The following is a 22,289-nucleotide window of genomic DNA, read 5'->3' on the forward strand; positions in this document are numbered from 1 at the left end:
TAATTTTTTGAAAATGAATGTCTTTTGTTTCATTAAAATGATTCATTTTGTATTCGCATTTCAGAGGATGGAGTCCTTATGCTTTCTTTGTTGAGACATGTGGCTCTTTGCAGAAGTCTGCACGGCTGCTGGGAAGAGAAAATAAGTGCATTTTTCGGGAGTTCTTTGGGCTCTAGAAAGCATATGAAAGAAAAAATTAACTTTTCCTGTTTTTTCTTCTTTCAAATGAGAAAGTCGTAATTAACAGCATATGTTGGGCCACTCGTTAAAGACTATGATAAATGATTAGTATTTTCAAGCTAATGAGCTGAATACTTGATCTAAAAACAGCGAGTTATGAGTTATGAGATATATGTGTTCATCTTCCAGCTATATCTTCCAGTTCAAAGATCATCCTAACTCCTGGCTGCTTGATCCTGAAATCTGCTTAATATCTTGAAAAATATACTCCTAATTTGTGTCTCCAGAGGTGCTCGGCACCTGGCACTAGCAGGCTTTCAGAACGCTCTCCAAGTGACAAAACCACATAAAACCTTTTTTTTCCCCCTGAAAAAAACCCAAGAAAACAGCTTTTTTTTTTTTTTTTTTTTTTTTTTTTTTTTTTTTTTGTCACTGCAGCTCCACATGAAAGTATGTTCTAAAACAACTTGAAACACGATAAAAACACAAAATACACAGGCTTGGTTGGGTTTGCCAAGACAGCGTAGTACTAATCACGGACTGTACGCTGAGACACCAGTTAAGCATTGGAACAAACTACCCAGAGAGCTCTTGGTATCCTTACTGTCATCAAAGGGGTACTAAAAACAGATAAGGTATGCACATCTGCCAGGAACAACTAAGTATTTTCAGACACACACTGGGGCAGAGGAATGAGTAGATGAACTCTTGAGGGACTTGTTTTCTCCAAATCCATACTCAGGTTGTTCTGAACACAAACTCTTAGCCTCTGCTAAGGAATCTTACGACAGTCAAGGGCCATGACACTTCATTTGCTCTGCACCCGAAACTCCCACTGAAGCCAATTATTCAGTCTAATTCAACAAAGACCACAGCTTCTCTGGCAGTGCAATTGTTGGTAACCATCAACAAACTGATTCATCTACAATTGGGCCAAATGTTACAAAATCTGTTTCTGAGTTCTTGTTTGTACCCCCTTCATAAGATTACACCAAAATTAAAGCATGCAGTACTTGAACTAACTTCAAAGGCTGAGCTTGCACTTCTAGCTAGTTCAGCCTTTTTATTGGTTCATGTTTTCCATTTGGCTTCAACATCCTGTTCTTTACTGATGCCCTTCTACAGTTTCATTTACAAATATTATATCCTTGGTTAGTGAGCCATGCTAATTAATACTGCAGTGGAGGCTATGGATTATAGTAATCTCATGCCTCCTGCTTGGAAAAATGCTGCAATTTTTCCACCCATTTACATGTAAAGCCGTATTGAATATGGCCAATTGGTCTTAGGAAAGTTCATCCTGAGCTTATTTAATCAGAATATATTTAACTAAACTCATTTATGCTGTTATCTGTTGTCAGTTTTGTTCATAATGAAGCTCAAAAATTTCAATGTAGTAGAAATGTGAGATCTACTACATCCTAATTAGGTTATGTTGAAACAAAAAAGTAAAGCCGAAACAGGCTGGTTTCAGCATGCATATTTTGTCTGTCAATAACAAGTTAGTTAAAAAAACACCAACAGATGATTCAACCTCTTTCTGGATACTGTACACTTCTGACTGAGCCTCACCTTTCAAACCTGGGATGACAACCTGATTTGGATTTTAGCTGCTCTAGGGATTCTGTAGCCAGAGACTTCCTGACAGCTGCATTTCTCGAGGATTGCCAAACTTATGACTGTAAAAAAGATCTGTTTTATTTACAGTGCCATCTGATATCACGTAAAAGCTATGGAACCTTTACACAATATAGCTATCGTAAGTTGACAGGTTCTTCCAACACCAGAATAGCAATGATATATTTTAGGAAGAGGTGGTATCTTTTATTAGACCAGGTGATGTAAGTGGAAACAACAGACAAACTCTCAGGCTCACAGTTTGTTCATCAGGTCATAAATAGGTCAACAGATACATCATCTCCGGGGTGCTTGTGATTTTATTTTTGTTCTCAATCGCGTTCACGAACTCTCTTTTCATAAATGGATGGTATTTCCTTGACATGACTGCAGCATGGTGATACAAGGCACACTATGAGGCGGACAACAGAGATGCCCAGATGCCAATGACCAGATGGTCATCGCAGAACCCAAAAGGAAAATCTGCCAATATCTTGTAACATTTACCATGTCGTTACCTTAACAAGAATTAAAACAGACTTTAAATGAGAAGTTTATAAACCTATGAGAAAAAGATTTAAGAACTTGATACAGGAAATGACAGCAGAAGCGGCACTTGAAGCCAGTCTTTTTTTGGCAGAACGAGCATGTTTTGCAGTGTCCCTTTCTCAGGGTGCAGTCACTAACCTGGGCCAGGCCTCCCTTTGAGAACTCACTCCTCTGCTGGCACACGGAGCAACGGCTGGCTGGGGTGAGTTCATGAATCTAAGGGAAGCAAAGGTAGTGCCTGGTGGAGAGCAGGTGTGGTCTGCTATATGATATGAAAGAGGCTTTTCCTCTTCACAGCTACTATGCCACACCCGTCAGTTAGTTGGTCTTAGTTGTCTGTCAGGATTAATTCCTCAAACAGAACAATAGCTTCTCAAACAGCAGTAATTGGCAACTTTCTGCTCTCCTAGAGGTCTGATGGTTGCTGTTCAGGATTAGGGAAAATAAAAGTTAACCAGTGGTCCAGTCAAACCCTATCAAGGTATGAAGAACACTGCTTGTTTCAGTAGCTTTGTGCTACTGAAAGTTATTTATGCATCTTCTGCTTGGACTTACTGCAAAACATCTATAATAAAGGAGGAGAATACTGGCACATGCACCACACGTGCTTGCATGTATGCCCTCACTGGGATTGCTAGGCAGGGCATGCAGGCAATGCCTCAGTACAATAATGTTTTCATAGCGTAGATGATGTTGTGAAACAAAACCATGTTACAGCACATCAATCAAACCGTGCTTTGGAAAGGAGCGTGACAAGCTAAGCTTGCCCTTTGTCCTTGTGTTGTGGTCCTCCCTTTCATTTCCAGCCAGGAAGAGGAACTCTGTTCCTGTACCGCTCTTCCCTGGGATGCTTTCTGGAGCTGAACCCAGGCTTGGGATGCTCATAGCCCCCACCTGAAGGGCTGCCATTTGCTGAGATGGGGCTGCAGAAGCTGCAACAATGACATGCCATGATTTCATACCTTCACTGGTTAAATGGAAGATTAGAAATTTGTCCGTTAAGGTGGTTTAACTCTACAGGTTCCTGCCTGGGAAAAGAAGGATAAGGAAAAAAGACACCTTAGAATAATATATCACTCAGCAAATACAGAGCGAAGAAACAGAATAAAAGCATTGGTTTTGATGACTTTTTTCCACTGTAGACAAGCTAAATAACATTTATAACCCCAAAGGAAAAAAACAACCCTTGCATCATTCAAAGGGTTTCGAGCAAGGAGCACGGATTGGAAGGAGCTGTCTCTGTGGGTGTGTGGGGTTTTTTTATTTTTCTTAAGAAAACAAATGATCATGTAGCATGTTTTTGGCAAGTTAGTTTGTCCAAGCTAAGCTTTTAGGTAAGAATGATACAAGAAAAAGAAAGAGGAAAACAGAAAGAATTAAAAAAAAAGAGAAAGGAAAAAAGAGAAGAACTACCACACAAATGTTAATGTCTGTGCTGTGGAGCGTGGTGTGTTTTCTCATCATCAGGTGTGAATGCAGATGTTAGCTGTGACTTGACATCAAGTTGGCAACTGGGAAACAGCAGTCTCTTTTTTAAAAATAGAACTCGTGATGGTACCAAATGCCCTTCACGTAATTGTCTCACTATATATCTATATAAAATTTCCAAAATCTGTCTCTTTATGGCTTGGACTAAGCTTAAGAAACTGCTTAGTTGAGATTTTTTTACTTCAGAAGCATGCATAAAATCAACAAAGGCTTATGAAATCCCTGTCTGCTCCATTTATTCTGATTTGAACTTTTTTCTCCTTTGTTTATAATGCCCTTTTGGAAGCCTGAAAATATTTTTTTCCCCTACTAATTTTGAATTTTTCCATTTAGGAATAATTGATTCACCCTTAATTTTTGAGCAGCTGCCATTCCAATTTTATTAAATATCTTCTTGTGCCACACTATCTCTGTTTGTTCCAGCACTGCTATTGACTGATGTCCACACTGCTGTAGCAAGAGAGTATTTAAAAAGTTAATTTCTGGCACAGGAATGGAAGGAGGAGCACAACTGTATGTATTTTCGTATGTGGCACATAGCTACTAACCAGCATTATTTAGGTTTTTTTCTTTCTTTTGGGATAGAGAGGTAGATATTATAATAAATTCTTCAAGAATGTGGTTGGCTGAGGGAACTGCTGATGTCTTATGTGATCTTATTCCAGCAGATTTTTGGTTCTAATTTGATCCAGATTATGAGTATCTAAAGACTCTGTGGCATATGCAGAATCACTTGACAGTCACAGTCCTGTTCCTAGTCGGCTCCAGGCCACACCACAGAAAGCACAATCTGAAGCATCACAGCTGGCACTCTTTGTGGAAAAGACAAGGATTCACTGCCTAAATTTTCTCTCAGTGGTAAACTTTCTTTAAAATTTCAATATGTCATAAGCAAGAAGTGATTTAGCAATAATGCCTGCTTTCCTCAGAAATGACCTTCAAGGACACCATGAGGAAGCACATGATGCTGCAGGTGCTACAGAAGTCTGGGGAGGAAAAAGGGCTGTAGACTCTGTTTCGCTAACTGCAGCACTTTCTAAACAGAGTCTTAATACTTAGGCACAAAAAACAACTGGAACAGGTGCCAGAAGCCCCAGTTCTGGGTGGACTGGGAAGGAGTTGGCTGCTGTCCTTTTGTGAGATGTGCACCTGAGTGTTTTCATAAGATTTATTTGCTCTGATGCAGTTGGATGCATGGAGTCAGCACAGGTCTGGAAAGGCACTCGGCCTTATAAAAGCCCAGAAAGCAGGAGTGAGTGGGAGCAACTCTTGCGTGCTGACTTAGTAGAGCTGTCCCTTGTCCATGGCTCTTCCTCCAATGTATCCTGTACCCGTATTTGCACAGTCCTGAGCTGCCCTTTACACAGAACAATAAGGAGTTGGCTCTATATTCCACAGTAATGACGTCAAAGAATAATAACAATTAGCACTTCATTTAGCATCTCAGCTATAACACAAAGATGTCTAGCCAGCACTATCTCAGGCACATGGGGAAACTGGTCACACAGAAAAGAATTTAATGACCTGGCCAGCCATGAAGTAAGCTATTGCAAAGAGTCATCAGATTTCCTTATATGCAGATATGCAGACCTAGGTCCATCTACCCAAACACTGCCTCACGAAGGCTGTCACTTAGAGGAAAATTCCTCATATGTAATTTATAATCATAACAGCCACAAAGCCTGCTATGCTTTTGTTCCAATTAAAGTTTTATCCTCTTTCTGCATTGTGTAATGGGGCGGGGGAAGGGTGGGGGGGAGACTAGCTGAGCAGAGCTCTGCAGAGTCCCCAGCCAGCTCTCCTGCTCACGCTGAATGACAGCACCTGCTTGCTCAGCAGCAGCAGTGCCCTGCTGGGCGCGGGTGTACAGGCAGAGATGCAGATATACAGATATATGCAGATCAGTTCGTGTCTCTATCTTGCCATTCTTTCTGCATGATGTCAGTAACATTTGGCTTTTTGAGAAAATCCTCGAAAGCCATTTTTCATGTCAGTGTCAATTCATTTCAGTCTCAATTATGGTAGCAAACTTTAATTCACTTTGAGAAATGATGCCACATTTTCTCAGTTCAGAAATGCTGTTGCAAAGGCTGCTCCCCTCGCTTATTGTGATTTCTCTATCAACCCACTCCTTTTTTTAATCTCAAACAAAACTCCCTTCTCTCCAGTTTTAAGGGCCCATATCCTCTGTCATTTGCAGTCAGGATCCCCTGGCTTTGGCAGAGGTGTGTAAGGCTTGAGCAAACGCCTCACTGCACAGGGGGCCTTCAGGCTTTTGTGGCATCTACTGCACTCGGTGTAAATTCCATGGAGGCTACCAGGAATAAAAGCAGTGACGCCACCACACACAGGTGGTGATGTGGAAACCCGAGGCAAAACACAAGATTGATAAGGTACAAAGAAAGGACGTACAGAAAGGATTATCAATGCTTATAAATATCTAAAGGGTGGCAGTCGAGTGAATGGGGCCGGGCTCTTTCCAGTAGTGCCCAATGACAGGACAAGAGGCAGTGGGCACAAAGCGGAACACAGGAAGTTCCAACTGAACACGAGAAAAAGCTTTCTTGCTGTGAAGGTGACAGAGCCCTGGAACGGGCTGCACACAGACGTTGTGGGTCTCCTTCTCTGGGATACTCAAAACATGCCTGGACACTTTCCTGTGTAATCTACTCTTGGGAACCTGCAGTAGCAGCAGGTTGGACCAGATGATCTTCAGAGCTCCCTTCCAACTCTTACAATTCTGCGATTACAAACAGCTCAATTTGTTTCTAAGTGTGCTGTTTGTTCTTAGCACACCCTGTAAATGTCATTTCACGTATTCTGGTAGCACAGCCATTTGTCCGAGGGAAAGAGGTGACGGAAGGGCCCTTTCAGCGCAGCAGCATCACTCCAAGCGTCCTTCAGAACCGCCGCACACAACCACGCACGTTCCCCCCGCACGCTGCCCAATCATCCCCCCGTCCCGCCTCGGGCAGCGCGCGCGCACGGCGGGCTGTGAGCCGAATCGCTCGCCGTAGCGAGGCGGCCCTACCCGCGCATGCGCAGTGGTGGAGCCGCAGAGGGTGCGTGGCCGGAGGGCGGAAGGACGTTGGTGGGCTCGCGTCGAGGTGAGGCCCCGCTCGTGCCCCCCGCTGCTCGCGCCGCCGGGCCTCCTCCCGCCCGGAGCTCCTCCCGCTCGCTCTCTCTGAGGGCCGCCAGCAGCCCCTCCGCCACCGCAGCCCGTGACCTCTGCGCGTCCCTCGGGCTGGCCGGGACGGGCCCTGCGCCGGCGGGCGCCTTCGGTGAGGGAGGCAGCACGGCGAGGCTGGTCTGAGCCCCTCCCCGGCGCTGCGGGCCCTCCGTCCCGTCACAGCGGTGTGCCTGAGCCTCGAGGGGTCGCGGGGCGGGGCCGGGTCGCCGTGGTTGCCCTTACGATGCGGTTTGCGGATGCCTTTCTCTCTATCTCCACGTATTTAGCATGGAGTGGTAGGTCCGGCAGGGAAGGGAGCAGGCAGCAGGCAGGGCCAGCCGTGCTGCCGTGAGAGCCGGCTGGAAAAAGTGTAAGGGCATTCGGGTTCGTCACCGTCACGTTGTCCTTGAATGCTGCCCCTTAGGTATTGAATAGGGTTTCTATGCTTATGTTGTGCCGATGATTGTTTCACGGCACAGACCTTTCTCAAGCAAAGTGACAGAAGGTTATTGAAGTAGAACTTGTCTCTTCTTTGTTTTGTTTTGTTTTGTTTTGTTTTGTTTTGTTTGCTCTTTTAGGAAATACGGTCAGCATGTCCTCCGCGCTGTTGCCTAAGCCGCAGATGCGCCGCCTTTTGGCCAGGCGGATGAAGTTTCACTTGTTAGGGGCATTTGTTGTGTCTGTCGGATGTGCGGCATTGTACAAGGTGAGATCAGTCTGTACAAGGTGAGATCACAAGTCGGGCACTGGAATGGGCTGCCCAGGGAGGTGGTGGAGTTACCAACACTGGAGGTGTTCAAGAAATGTTTGGGCGTTGTGTTGAGGGACATGGGTTAGTGAGAACTATTTGGTGATGGGTGGATGGTTGGACTGAGTGATCCTGTGGGTCTTTTCCAACCTTGGTGGTTCTATGATTCTGTGATCATGATTAATTCGGTTATAAACTAGCCTCACCAGAGCATAAAATTTACGATGCTGCTTCACCAGAAAGCTTTCACAGAATCGCAGAATGGCCAGGGTTGGAGCTTTAGTAATGTATTTCTGTAAGCATGCTCCCAGAATACAAATAAGTCTTTGTAATCTTCATGTGAAGAAGTGATCTGAATAACCTGATGCCTTACGCTGTGTTCAAAATCATGCAGTTGGTGACAGTTTAACCTGAAGTCTCCTTGTCCTAGGCTGCTTGTGATGATTTCACAGAAGCGATGCTCCTCACGTTAACTTTAGATCGCTTGTGATTTTGTCATGGTATCAGAGATACTTGGGAGTTCTTACTTTATCTTTAGATTGACTTTAGAAACCATACTCGTAAACAAACCGCAAAGGCTGCCCATTATGCTGAGCTGTGGGAGGACTACTGTGGCCTGTTTTCTTTTGAAGCAGCATGTAGAAATGGAACTTTGTGCATCCAGAATAATCTTTTGCTTGGTACTTTGCCTTCTGACAAAGGAAAAAAATACTTCTGGGATCTTGCATGTTACATTTGTATCATAGGGAATTAGGAAACATAAATTCCGTGAATTTCATGGAAGAACCGGATCTTGTTTCACCTACTGAACGTATGCATGCACTATTAGCAGCATTTATATACTCCAGAGAAGGCTCCAGGTAGACCACACTGTGGCCTTCCAATACTTGAAGGGAGCATATAAACAGGACAGGGTATGATTGTTATGGGGGTGGATAGTGATAGGACAAGGGGGAATGGTTTTAAACTGAGACAGGGGAGGTTTAGGTCAGATATTAGGGGGAAGTTTTTCACACAGAGGGTGGTGACGCACTGGAACAGGTTGCCCAAGGAGGCTGTGGATGCCCCATCCCTGGAGGCATTCAAGGCCAGGCTGGATGTGGCTCTGGGCAGCCTGGTCTGCTGGTTGGCGACCCTGCACACAGCAGGGGGTTGAAACTGAATGATTGTTGTGGTCCTTTTCAACCCAGGCCATTCTGTGATTCTGTGATCCAAAATTAACTTAATGTCAGCTTATCACAAAATCAACACTGTCAGACTCTGTGGAAACCAACAAACACCCGTTAGAAACCATAAGCTTGCACAGTTAATGCTCAGCATCCACTTAACACATCTGATGAGAGGTAGGCAGGCTTGTTTGTGATGAAATTTGCAATGTCCTTCAACAGTCTGTGGTTTTATACTCATGTGGCAGCCTTACATTAACACTTTAGGAAGGCAGTGGACCATGTTTAGAACAAGTAACTGATGTCAGTAGTAATTTACTGTTACTTGTTCACTGCTGTTAGACAAACCCGCTTTGACCTTCATACTTTTTTTTGGCTTTTTGAGCATATCTTTGTGCCTCAATTGAGTGAGTACCCAAGGAGCATGTTACTAGACTTCCATAGTTTATCCTGCAGTGTAGCTGAACTGTAGTCAATTATTTTGGGATGCCATTTGACTTGGAGCTACTGTTGTGCAGCTGTCCACTGTATATCTGAGGCATACTCAGAACTTGCCATAACAGTTTGTGTTATGGGTACAACTGTCAGAGGCTGGCTATCAGTATGGCTGTCTCTTTAAGGTTTCACTGTAGATGTTATTTTCCAGACCAGCAGTTAGGAAGTCTGAACTGTGGATTTGAATGGGAACAAGGCAACTTTTACTACCTTCTATCATTGAACTTGAGGCTGTTTAGACTGATACCCACTGCTAAAATCACAGCAGTGGTAGCAAGAAAGCAAAGCCAACCAAGCAAACCCAGTGCCACCTGTAAAGCTTTGCAAGCTTTAATTTTCTGTGTGTTACTTTCCAGTTTGGAGTTGCTGAACCCAGAAAAAGAGCTTATGCAGAGTTCTATAAAAACTATGATCCCATGAAGGACTTTGAAGCCATGAGAGCAGCTGGTGTGTTTGAGTCTGCACCACCCAAATGACCATAATCTGCATTTTCAGGTAATAAGCTACTCTGTATCAGAAGAGAAGTTTGGATTGTTTTAGTGAAACATTGTGCTCCCTTTTGCGCTTCTTCCTTTTCTGTTAGAAAAGTGCTCTCAGAGAAAAGAAGATACAGTTGTACTCCTCACACAGAGGAGCTGTGGGTAATAAAATCATAAAGAAGCATAGGAACTGAGACGAGGGAGTAACAGCAGAATGGGAATCTCCTGAATATCTTTTGGGTGATAAAATGTGTCAGCTACAGCAGACCTGCAGAGTGGTGCCAGGCCTTCCCCTCCTCATGCAACAGTGTTCCAAACAGTTCTGTCCTTGCATGGAGAGGAAGCAGAGCTTTCATGTAAGACTTTCCTGATATCACGATTATATTGATGTGGTCACATCTTGAATTGCTTAACTCTGGGCTATCAAAACGCGTTACTTGTGGTACTTGTGGTACAGAAGAAGAAAATGGAAAGGCTGTTTCTCCCTCACTGCACTGATCACTATGTGAGAAGTAGAGACAGCTTCCACACATCCTTTTGTCTTTTGGGGCTGGTTAGAGGGGAAAGATAACTATTTATGAGGGGAAGCATGCATACGTACATACATGCATGTGTTAAATATCTATATTTAAATACATGTGAATAGGTGCATTTTAAAAAAATCACTCTAGCATGCAGTGTCTGTGTACTGAGATTCAGATTTTTGCCTTGCTGCATTCAGCAATAGAGCTTTGTTCAGGGTTCTCTTCTCACAGTGCTTACTGTGCTGCCTTTTGTATGAGCACTGCCAAACTCTGTTCTCCTTCCTTCTTATTGTAACACTGGGAAAAAGTCTTGATTTCAACCTTGTTACAGTTATTAATAAGCACGCAGCCAACTGCGCAGGCTTGTGATGTGACAACGAAAAATTCCTCCCCCCTTTTTCATTGGGATTTCTGACCCTGAGTTCTCTGCTTCTCTTAAAATGACTCCAGACTAATCTGGGATGATAGCTTTTTCATTCTTTTGGAATGTTTTCATATTGTGATCATTACGTGATAATCTGTGGCTCTAATTATCCTGTCCAGCTGGATTTTCTCAGCCTGTTTGCTTGAAGCAGCAAGATTGAATAAAACATTTGTACTTAACACTGTTAGCAAGAAACTTTGTCGTGTGACAATCTAGACCTATCTGTGTAACAGAAGCAGAGCTCCAGCTATCTAAGTCATTGTACAGATCTTTTTTTCTTCCTTTCCCCTTGAGGAAAGAGTGCTTGTGCTCTAGAGGTAATGACTCCAGAAAAGGTAAATAACAAAATGACAAATTTACTTGGTTTTAATCTCAGTAATTCTGCCTCTCGTTCGGTCCTTGCTAACAAATAAGGACTTTCTAACTTTCCTAGACACTGGATTGCATTCTTTAGTCAGGTGGCCTTCATCAGAGTGTTCGGAAAGGCCATCTGGTGGTAAAACCATTTGAAACAAACACTGTCAACAGTGATCCATGTTAAATATTTAATTGGAATCATGAACAGGATTTTTCTGTGCGAGTAGAACTCCCCTCTACTTATGTTCCCATTTGGGGCTTAAAAAAAATCAAGTTACACATTGTGTGCACCTGTTAAAATTAAATGTTTCCTAAACATTTCTTCCATTCCTTAATTGCACCGTCTCAAAAGAAAATGTGAAAGATAAATCTTTACATGTCATTTTGTTTGTTTTAATTGCTGGTGCTTTTTATTCCTTCTCCCGCTTACGTAAGAATTTGTATTTTTCTACAGAATAGTAGGAGGAAGGAGCAAACAAAGCCACTGTTTCAAATAGTCTAAAAAGTCTGTGAGAAGGACAAGTACACAAAACAGATGGAAGACATTTTCATTTCCCTCAGAAATTTAAATGTTATTTATGGAAGTTGGAGGTTGAATTTGATGGGTTTTTTTGTACGGTTATCTAAAGGGTACAGTGGTCATGCATATTCTACAGCTGCTCTCATTTAATTGGAATATATTCTGTATGGGGCAGTAAATACAGTGCTTTAACTTCATTTAGTACTCACTCTGGAATCAGTGCTTACCCCTGAAACTGAGCAGACGGTACATGGGGAGGGGGATTTGTTAGTAAAGGTGCTTGTTTGGAATGCTGCACCAACTTTGTTCCTGCTGGGATGTGAAGGACGTAGTGTTTGTGCATGGATTTACAGTTTCAGCTACTGGCACAGACTGTGTGAAGGTGCTGATAAAGGAAACTAAGTATGGGTCTGGGGAGTGTCCTACCTCTAGAGTGTGCTCTGCAATATAATAAAGGGGCAAGCTAAGAATTTGGTGCTAACCACTTGCATGACTCTTGTCCTGGAACACAGCTGGTGTTGGATTGTGTTCAATATAATGTGGAGAAGCAATTTGAATTTGGTTTTCTTCCTTCCTTGGTAGGTTGCCTACACCACTTGTTTCCTCTCTGGCTTCTCTCTGAAATTTGCATTCCTTTCTCTTTCAGGCCCTTAGCAAGATTGATTCAGTTATCAGTGCTGCATGTATAGTGAATCTGACGTGCTGTGCAGGATTGTTCCAGCTCTTGATTTGTTCCATGTTTCACTTCTGTTTGCCACATGAAGGGTGTGTGAATCTTAAACTGTCAGGAAATAACAGAGGGAATTCCTCTAGACTAAACTACCACATAAACATTTCTCTCTATTGCTTTGCTTTCCTACCTACTGATGTCTTTACTGGGAGTATGAAGTTTGTCCAGCATAACTTAATTTCTTTTTATCTTGCAGATCCACAGATCCCCTTCAGCCTAAGGAGACTTAAGGACTGAACCTTACGTGTTCTCTGAATTACAAAGTGTAATGTACTTCAGCATATGATGTGCTCTAATATATCTCAATAAATAAAATACGTACGTCAGCGATGCTTAATTGTCTTCATTAATGGTCAGAATGCTTACGTACCGGAAAGAGTGGTAGAAAGTCTTCATAAATTGTTCTAGAGCCCCAAGGCTGATTTTCTGTCTGCTGGGAGTTATTTGTATCTGTACTTTGGCCAAATTGCAAATTTGATCAAGTACGTTCTTAAACAATGGTGGCTGGGTTGTCTTTGCTGCTGATGGGAATGTGCAAGGTGATAGTTGTTACGGCAAGGGAGAGCCTGGATTTCTGGGTGGGTCTCTGCCTTCAGAAGTGAACTAACATTGAGATGAAAAAATTGTTGGGGATTCTGGAAATGTATCTGGCAACTTTCATAGCTTTGCTGCCATTGCTTTGTCTTCCTTCCAAAGTGTTACATCAAGACTTAGAAAGTATGCAAATGACCACTTTTGTACATGGTATGTAACTGCAGTTGGGAAATTAAGCTGCAAGTGTATTCACATGTATTTGATGTAAGGGGCTACAGTCCAAGACCTGATGCACTTACCTTCTGCTTTGTTATTGTCACAGGGAACGTGCTGTGTGCGTTGCCTGTAGCTGAGGTTGAAAGTATATATCTATGTATATATGTATGTATGTGTATATATATATATGTGTGTGTGTGTGGCTGAAGGCTCTTGATTGCTGAATGTGGGTACTATGAAAGGAGTCGAAGCTGATCACGTGAAAGAAGGGAAGGCTTTGTATGAAGAAGCATGACAAATTAAGCCATCTGTGTTGTATTTGAAGGTCTTCAGTTCAAATCCTGTTTGGAGTAAGTCTTATTCTAAATGGATCATTAACTACTTAACTTAATAGGTAACTGTGAGCAGCATTTGGACTAATGAAAGCATGTAAATAATGTATTTGATCCAGAACACTTATATGGAGCAACATGGGATTTTCTTTAAACTTTCAGTACGTGCAGTGTTTCTTTTGACCAAAGAAAGAATTTGACATTAGTGGTGGAAGGGGAAACCATCTAGTAATCAAAATACCCCCGCTCCTATAAATGTAAACCGAAGTTTAACAATTGCAAATGATACCAATTTATCTTCCAAATGTACAGTATAAACATGGTATGCCATTATATACTGACTAACATTTTCTCAGCCGTAGTCTGCAGGTTTAAATAGCCAGGGGTCTTCAGTCATAATGACAGCTGCAGAGGCAAGGCAACTTGCTACTGCCAGGTGTGCGAGTGGAAAGAACCCAACTTCCCTCCCAGCCCCAGCCCATGCAGTCTTCCCAGTTGTCAGGAATGAATTTGCTTTGAAATTCTAAGTTGTTTATTCTAAACTGTTAACTGCCAGCTAGAATTGTGTGTTCATTCTGCTACTGGCATTGATTGATCCAAAGGAGAATTCTGTGACAGAAGAGCTTTTAGTCTTTTCAGCAGAACTCCTCAGAGCTGTTCCTGTCTGAATGTGTTCAACAAGAAGGAAAGGTGAGCTCTGCTCTGTTTGCAGGAGTCATCAGTGCATAAGTTAAGTGTGTGTTGCTTTCTTTATAATGCTATTATGTTTTCACAAAAATGAGTACTTCCTTTCAGCCTGCAATGCCAGCCAAGCTATTCCTTTCCTCTTGACTGGGACAGGAGGGCAAGGCTGGGGCTCACTATTATGAGGTAGGCAGAAGGGCTAACCTGCGCTGCTATCAGCACTACGCCGTCCGTTTTTCATGTGGTTCTTCTCTAAAGTTAAGTTGCATCTTTCTTAACAAACAGTTGGAACCTAGTGTGATACAATGAAGGCCTGTGTGAGCAAGACCCTACTCAGCTGTCTGTGATGGTCTGGCACAGTGTTCACAGGAGATGTACAGCTGCTCTGCCCTAAGGCCACCTCCAACTGTCTGTAAAGGGTGTTTTGTTTTTTTTTTTTAAATATATATTTTTAAGTGAAACAATATATAAAAAGGGATTGTTTGATCTAAACTACTTTGGGAAAGATCTTACCATCTATAAGTGACTATGCCTCTGAGTTTTTGGCTGGCTTGCTTTTTTCTTGAGTGTTTGAGGAATGATTGATTGTTCTGGAAGCAAACTAAAAAAGATAGATTTGAAGTTGTGAGCTCTCCAGGTCTAAAGAGCATTATGAAAGTAGGTATGCTTTAAGGGTACACATTGGAGTGCTTTAGCAGCTAAGTACAGGCAGCTGCTCTTTGGACAACTTTGTTTTCATAGTTCACACAGCTCATATGTAGGAGAGGCTGATTTATATGCCATCTCCGCACATGTTTCCATACATGCGGTCAGAAGGGGGAGAAGGAACCTGCCTAATGCAGTAAAGATGCTGACTTACTTCACTGAAGAAGAGCATAATTTAAGCAAGCGTTTATTCCAAGACAGTATAATTCTGGAGAAAACACAAATAGAGCGTAAACAAGGGCTGCAATCTACGAAGTTTTAGGAATTGAGCTGCTGCCATCCCTCATCCTTCACAGGTGTGGTTGTGTCCTCTCGGCCGGGTTCTGTGCCACATGTAAGATGAACAGATTGCTCTAATTCAAATGGGGACTGCAATGCTGTTTTGATTCAGCCAGTCACAAAACTGTAAAACATTTCAGCACATGTTTTGGCAAGGTAATGAGCAGCTCTTTACTTCCAAAGCATTGTCAGGATCTATTGTGTTTTTTTGGTGTATGACAAAGGCCAGGGACCAACAGGAATCTAATGGGGTCTACGTGAAGCTTGTGTTTCTTTATCATTATTGTTCTACACAGTGACTATTCTTTCACTTGTAACGGAATGGCCAAGTAACTCACAGAAACAACTATTATAGGAAGAGCTTTATTTATCTTTAAACAATCTCTATATTACAATTTATGCATCAATATGCAAAATTAGAAGTATTAAACTATCTCCACAAAATATTCAGGAATGAAGTGTGTGTATATACATTCATTTTTTAAATAATGATATTAAAACAAAGACAAAATTATTAAAGCACTGTATGAAATGTTGATAAGGAATGGGCTTATTTCACATTCAGAAAGGACAACTCAGGCTTCCGTCTTTCAGTACACGAGAGACACGGCTTTTAGAAATCACATTTAACAAGACCTCATGAGAAAAACACTGCCAGTACTCCATTCGTAGGTACTGTGCATTTGGTCATATCCGGTATGCATAGAAAGTATTAAATAACAAACATGTATCTATTTGCTCTAACTATTGATCAGATTTTATTCCAGTTCTTGCCTCTAATTCTGGCCACGTTCAGGAATCCTGAGACAAAATGAATGTCTGTGAGTATGTAGAGAAGAGGTGAGAAGTCACAAGCACATTTGAAAGCCAAGTAAGATCTTTTCTTTAGAAAAATAAAGCTGCTCTAGACAGATTTGGTTTATAAAATAATTAACTGTGCCCAGAATGATTCCTTCTCTACTACAACTGTAAAACTTCAGCACTTACTTAGAAAGCTCATTTGTTTTCATGTGTTTAAAAGTGTACTGCAATGGCATCGTTAACTATTAATTACTGTAATTGGAACCTGTGGGTCCTTACTTTCGGACCAAAATGAAAAAAAAATAATCTCATTTTCCTCAGTACAGATAATGTCTGAAAGGTTGTTATTTTTAAGTATCCCTATTTTTATCACTTCAAAGGTGATAAAATAGGGGTTAAGTAAACTGGTACTATGTGTAGTGGTGTCAGATCAGCAGTAAGGAAGATCCACCAAGGCTGCATTTAGCACCTGCACGTCTATGTTAGGAGCTCATAGATTCTTAGCTGATTTCAAGGAGGCTAAGCTCTGGTTCATAAATTTTTGAACTGCATGTTACTGGCTTCCAGCTAATGACCAGACAACGCACAGTGTCATATATACATTGAAAGTTCTGAAAATCTGATGGTGGATGAAATAAAGTTTCTGTATACAGACGGTTTTAAAAATAAATTCATGCTGTAGTTCATGTTTTGTTCTCCAAACCACACAAAGGCACTAGTTTACATTAAGGACTAATGTCCTGCAAAACTTCAGTCAAATAAAGGAAGCTATTCTAAGGTTAAAGTGGTGCTAAAACCCAGCTGTCACTAAGTAACTTAAAACAGCCACGCTGGGTTTTTCAGATTTAGTGGGGGAAAATGTTTTGCCTTAGGATGTGCGTGCTGGGGGCAGTGCATGTGTGGGGGGAAAGGCTCAGCCTCGAGCAAGTTTTTACAGCTGAGTTATAAACCTGGTTTACAACAGAAACTGGCAGACCCTAAAATATGATATAGTATGTATTGATACATATGTTTTGTGTGGCAAAAATGTCTCCATGCATGCAATTTTTCCTTAGTCCCCGATTTGTGGTTATTGAAAGAAAAAGGATTTTGATCGAACTATATAGTCGAGGGCTTTTCCCTTTCACTTTATTTATTTGCTAGAACACCTTCCTTCCAGCACCAGCATCTTGGCTACAGTGCAGGAATGCTGTCACAATTAGAAAAGCTTAACCTGGTTATTATCTCCTACTTGCTCAAAAATTATATGCATCTTTCCTTGACACATTACAGCATAGGAAGTGTTATGTCAAAATGGTAAGATATTACTAGTATTTATTAATAAAATCCTTTCCTCAGGGCTTTATTTTTTACCATTATGAACTTGCTAATGAATACTTGGGCAAAATGGGGATCAACCACGTAGTTATATGTTTTGGTTACAGTTGGAAGGTGCTCGGCAGCCACGGCTTGCGGCGCTGGCAGTGTGGCGGTGCCGGGGGTGAGGTGGTACGATGTCTTTGTGACGTACTCCACGAGGCGGTTGTACTGCTGTTCTGACAGTCTCTCTCTAACTCCGTCTGCCTGAAATAAGATAACATAAAGGCATTACTGAGTAATTGACAGTGACTGAACTTAGTATTGCAGACAGTAACTTCCACATCATTTTCTCTAGTTAAAAATCTTCCCTAGGGTCTCTCTTACAGTAGTTTCATGGATGTTTTAATCAGCAGATTCCTCCTGTCCCTGGATGACTGGTGGCCTACTCTTTGCTATTCTGAGTAGTTCTGCCTGAAAAGCTCTAGCTCCACCATAGAAAAGTCTAAGCAGAATCTTTGGAGATTTTCAGGGATGGACCCAACACACGTAGCTCAAGAGAAGATCTTTACAATGGACCAGCTCTTTGCAGACAGGAAAAAATACCTGAAGCCCTATTAGAAAAACACCAGTAGCTCCCAGGAGTGTTTATCAGATAGACAGCAGTTCTGATTAGCAAAACTTTCACACTTTCTCACAAAGTACAATGTTTGAAAACCCACAGTCATTTCTGGGAAACTGAGTAAGTTAAAGTCTTTCACTCACTCGATTCAGAGTAAGATCTAGAAGCTGCCTCCCAGGTATGACCAGATACATCCACCAGCCTCTGGTAACCAAAGAAGCATCCACAGAATTACAGAATTTTTTGGAAAAGATTTTCACTAAAGGTGGTTTGGGCATGTTGTTTATGGAGAACTCCTCATGCAAAGTGTCTTCTCCTAGGTGATCTGGAGAGACTACTCTGAAGAAATCCCTTTTTGTAGGCTGAAATATGTTGAGGTTCAAGGTTCTAGTAAGAAGGTCACAATGATGCACCTCTAGCTAAAGCCAAGGCTATGAACAGAAAGGTGGCATCTACCACGTGGTTTCAGTCAGATTAGGTATTAGATGAAAAGCCATGGGCAAATCTGGCCCTGGAAGAATCTGCTGTGTCCTTTTTTTTCTCTGAAGAGAAAGAAATTGAAGATGACTGTGACTAGACTGAGAAGGGAGAACATGCAAGCAGGCACCAGCTAGCTGACTTAGTTGAAAAAAAAAAAAAAAGCATTTCAGAAATATTACCATGGATGCTACAGTGTTGTCATTATCAAAGTAATTCAGAATAGAACTTATTTCCAAAAAGTGAAAATAACAGAAAGGCAGACACTATCCTAGGGATAGGTTTTGATGCTTCCTTAATTACAGTTGGAGAACTGCTGACCATTTTCATTTCTACAGGGTTTAAAACGTCTTTCTTTGTTGGATTTCATGCTGAGGATTCAAAGACTACTGCCTTCAGCCTGTCTTTCAGGAAGTTTTACACATGCCTCAATGGTATTTTCAAGCAGTGCCATTGGGTTCTGTTTAACAGCCAGGATCAATATCTTGTCACATCTTTGGACTGCAGGGCTCATTTAAAACAAACCATTGCTTACTTGAAAAAATAATTAATATGATTCATAGATAGTGACAGCTGTCACATTCAAATCAAAACAGTCCCTTGCCTTTTTTAAAAAACAAAAACAAAAACAAAAAACAAAACTATGCCTTTGGAGAAGAATTTACTGCTCATCAAGCAGAAACGCTCCTGTTTTCAATCATCACCACAAAAATGCTAAAGGAAGCAGGCTCTCAAACAAACTCAGAAGCTCAAAGTTGGAGCCTGTGCATAGAAACAATGGAAATGAAGAAATGGGCAGAGGAAAGTGTGGTTTCCTCTACACTCTCCTTAAAGGGAGAGGGAAAAAAATCGTAAGGCAGACTGCTGCTGCAGCAGATAGATACATGGCAAACAATGGAGAATGTCTGAATGATGTCTTCAGTCTGTCGTTACAGAAAAAGCACCTCAGCAGTCCATCTGTTTTACCAGTTGAAAGGAGAGACATATGCTGAAGCAGCACCTATGCAGACTATAGTTCTGACTCCACATTGACCAAAAGACAAAAGTTGTCAAAGCAGGTGGAAATAGTGTTGGCATTCAACTCACCTAATTGGGTGAACCCATTATTCATAGGACCCTCAATGAATGTCAAAGGGTGCCATTTTTTCTGCATGAAGGGATTCAATTCTACACCTTTGCTCCATAGGCACTTCCAAGTCAGGCACCATTTTGTCAGACCACCCCTCTGCTGCCATACCACCAATATCTGCCCTGATGTCATGGCTGAATATAATAAAATAGGAGGCATTACTTTTGGAGCAAACCTCACAAAAGAAGCTAGATTTTCAATGAGATGTAAGGAAGAAATTCTTTGCAATGAGGGTGGTGAGGTGCTGGCACAGGCTGCCCAGAGAAGCTGTGGATGCCTGTCCCTGGAGGTGTCCTAGGCTGGGTTGGACAGGGCCCTGGACAGCCTGGTCTGGTGAGATGTATTTCTGTGCCCATGGCTGGGAACTAGCTCCCTTCCAACCCAAACTGGTCTGTGATTCTTTGATTCATTCAGACCTAGGCCACATCCCACAAATATAGCATAATTATTCAGGAGGAAATATTAACTGTACTTGGCCAGAGTATCTGGGATCCTACCTGCTTCCAGATGATCTCATCTGTAACTGTCTGCTTGCCCAGCCAGTTACCATTTAGCTTATATTGTCAAGACAACAAGAAAAACTTGGAATTGCTGCTATTCAACTTTTTTTTTCTCCCCTAAATGGGATCCAGCACTGTCACTAAGTTCCTTAACCAACTGTTTTGAGAATCTGCAATGTTAATAACCAAACCATTCAACCAATCAAAACTTGAACAGGGGTTGCTTAGTGCACCTGCTAGATGAATCTTAAACACCACACGACCTTTAAGGTTAGATGGTCACATTTTCTGAGTTAAGAACTTTAATTTTTTTCCTAAAATTCCTCCAACTATGATTTATAAAGAATAATCCTACAGCAGTTCTAAATCTACAGTAGCTACAGCATATTTGTTGTAGTGGTCCAGATGTGTGTGTAACAACTACGGTCTGCTTTGTGCACGCAGAGTGAGTAAAAAGGTCTGTTATTTCAGGGTTTTTTTTTCTTCTCACAACTTCTTTAACAATCCACGGAGTGTTTTTCAGCTCCAAGTATGATACAGGTAGCATATGTGAAAACCCTGTTGCAGAACATCAGAAAGAAATCCTGGAATATCTGAAATTCCAGTGCCCTTCGATTTTTGCTGCCTGCAATGAACTGTATCAAGAGCAGTTGGAATTGGAGGCTCTTAGAGAGTTTGATGCCTGTCTGGAAGCACGCAGTGTCTCAATTACTTTGGAAGACAATGCAAGCACAATTAATGCTTCCCTTTCAATAACAATGTTGTCAGTGCCAAAGTTTTCAAGATTCCATCCAGGTTATTCCTAGCCAGATGGATTAAGTTATATCTGTGGAGGCGAACAAGCCATCAGGCACACCGACTGCTGAAAGAGGCAAAATATGCTCTATAACATCTCTGGTGATTACAGCTGTAGAATAACTCATGTTTTGTTTCCTAATAGTTCCAAGAAGCTGAGGAGAGGCAAAGGGAGAAACTGTTTTGGGCAGAGCTGAAACAAAACTTCTGGCAATTATTTTGGGTGGACAATAAGATACACACACAAACCATAATATTTTGGAAGACCTAACTGGGCATTTTTCAGCAAAAAAAGTTGGTCTTCACCAAGTCGTCACGTAGAGAAGTGCCTGCACTTCAGCTGCAGCAAGACAGCCTACCACTAATAGCTGGGAGTCACGTCTATTCAGATGTCGCTCTGCAGCTATGAAGCTGCTTACCTGCAAGCTGTAGCGTGCATCTCCTAAGTTTGCTTTTCCTTATCATATTCACAGAGCCTTTTTACACACTCTTGTTGAGCAGCTGAAGGGGAAGCCTTGGCTCCCATAAGCACCAGTGCTCTACAGAATTGACTTTGCTCCACTTCTGGGGCACACGCACTCTTCACTGCTTTTATCATGCCGTACATTTTCATTGCCCTTCACTGCACTCTCAGTCTGTGTCAGCAGAAGACACTGCGTACACAGAGGCTGGGTGGCTCATGGCTTACAGCTCCTGGCATTGCTATGCCACTGGAGTAGGAGGTCCCGTATTTTTATCCACAGCTAAAGAAAGAAACATGTACTTGGTCCAGTACCTCTCCGAGGCAGGTCACTCAATGGTGTGTAATAGCATGTGTACGTAGGAATGTTGGATTCTGTGCACGTCATGTAGAGCGGAGCATTTACATGAGCCTCTTGGCTTAGCAGTCCTACATAGTGCCAGCTGCAGCAGCTATGGGGACTAGAATTACTCCCAATCCTTTGCCTTTCCTCCTCCTAGGCAGGCATCACCATCTTGTAGCAATCTTTGGACAATCCCCCCAACAGAGCAGCAGCCTACTCCTCACCCCATGAATAACCAAATATAAAGACAAGAGCCGCCACGGCTACTACAACCCAATTAAAACAATACAGCCTGTTGCTAAAGTTAGGATTAGGTTAAATTGAGTGCATCAATAATCTGAGGGGGAACAAATCAACTTCCCTCCAGGACAGTAGTTCTGGACTGAGAAGGATGGTCTGGATTCAGTAGAATGGGTGCCTCCAGCAACCACACAGTGTTCAGGGACAGAAAAGTGGAGCTCTGGCCACTTGCATCAAATTTAAGTAATGCCTCAAGGAACACTGTGATGCAAAAGGGCAAGTTCAGTCAACAGCACTCTGTGAGACTGACATTACTGGAAAGACAATAAACATAAATAGAGAATTCAGCATTTCAAAAGCCTTTCATAAGAATTCCAAGTATTGTCATGACACAGATGAAGTCCTTGTTCTGCTGGAATCAATGGCAAAA

General features: G+C 42.1%; 2 protein-coding genes across 7 annotated transcripts in view; one reads left to right on the forward strand and one right to left on the reverse strand.

Moving 5' to 3' along the window:
- Nucleotides 1-6,812: 6,812 nt before the first annotated feature.
- Nucleotides 6,813-12,776, forward strand: LOC125691246 (cytochrome c oxidase subunit 6C-2). Its single transcript, XM_048940356.1, has 4 exons — nucleotides 6,813-6,941; nucleotides 7,582-7,709; nucleotides 9,769-9,907; nucleotides 12,643-12,776. The coding sequence occupies exons 1-3, from the start codon at nucleotides 6,872-6,874 to the stop codon at nucleotides 9,886-9,888; spliced, it is 318 nt and encodes a 105-aa protein (XP_048796313.1). The 5' UTR covers nucleotides 6,813-6,871; the 3' UTR covers nucleotides 9,889-9,907; nucleotides 12,643-12,776.
- Nucleotides 12,777-12,902: 126 nt separating this feature from the next.
- Nucleotides 12,903-22,289, reverse strand: part of VPS13B (vacuolar protein sorting 13 homolog B) — a 418,623-nt gene continuing 409,236 nt past the window's right edge. For all 6 annotated transcript variants that reach the window (XM_048940337.1, XM_048940340.1, XM_048940338.1 and 3 more), the window contains one exon: nucleotides 12,903-17,560. In XM_048940337.1, the coding sequence (XP_048796294.1) occupies nucleotides 17,315-17,560 (246 nt within the window). In that variant the 3' untranslated portion in view covers nucleotides 12,903-17,314. The remainder of the gene's footprint in view (nucleotides 17,561-22,289) is intronic.

This window comes from Lagopus muta, chromosome 3, assembly GCF_023343835.1.
Source record: "Lagopus muta isolate bLagMut1 chromosome 3, bLagMut1 primary, whole genome shotgun sequence".
NCBI lineage: Eukaryota > Metazoa > Chordata > Aves > Galliformes > Phasianidae > Lagopus > Lagopus muta.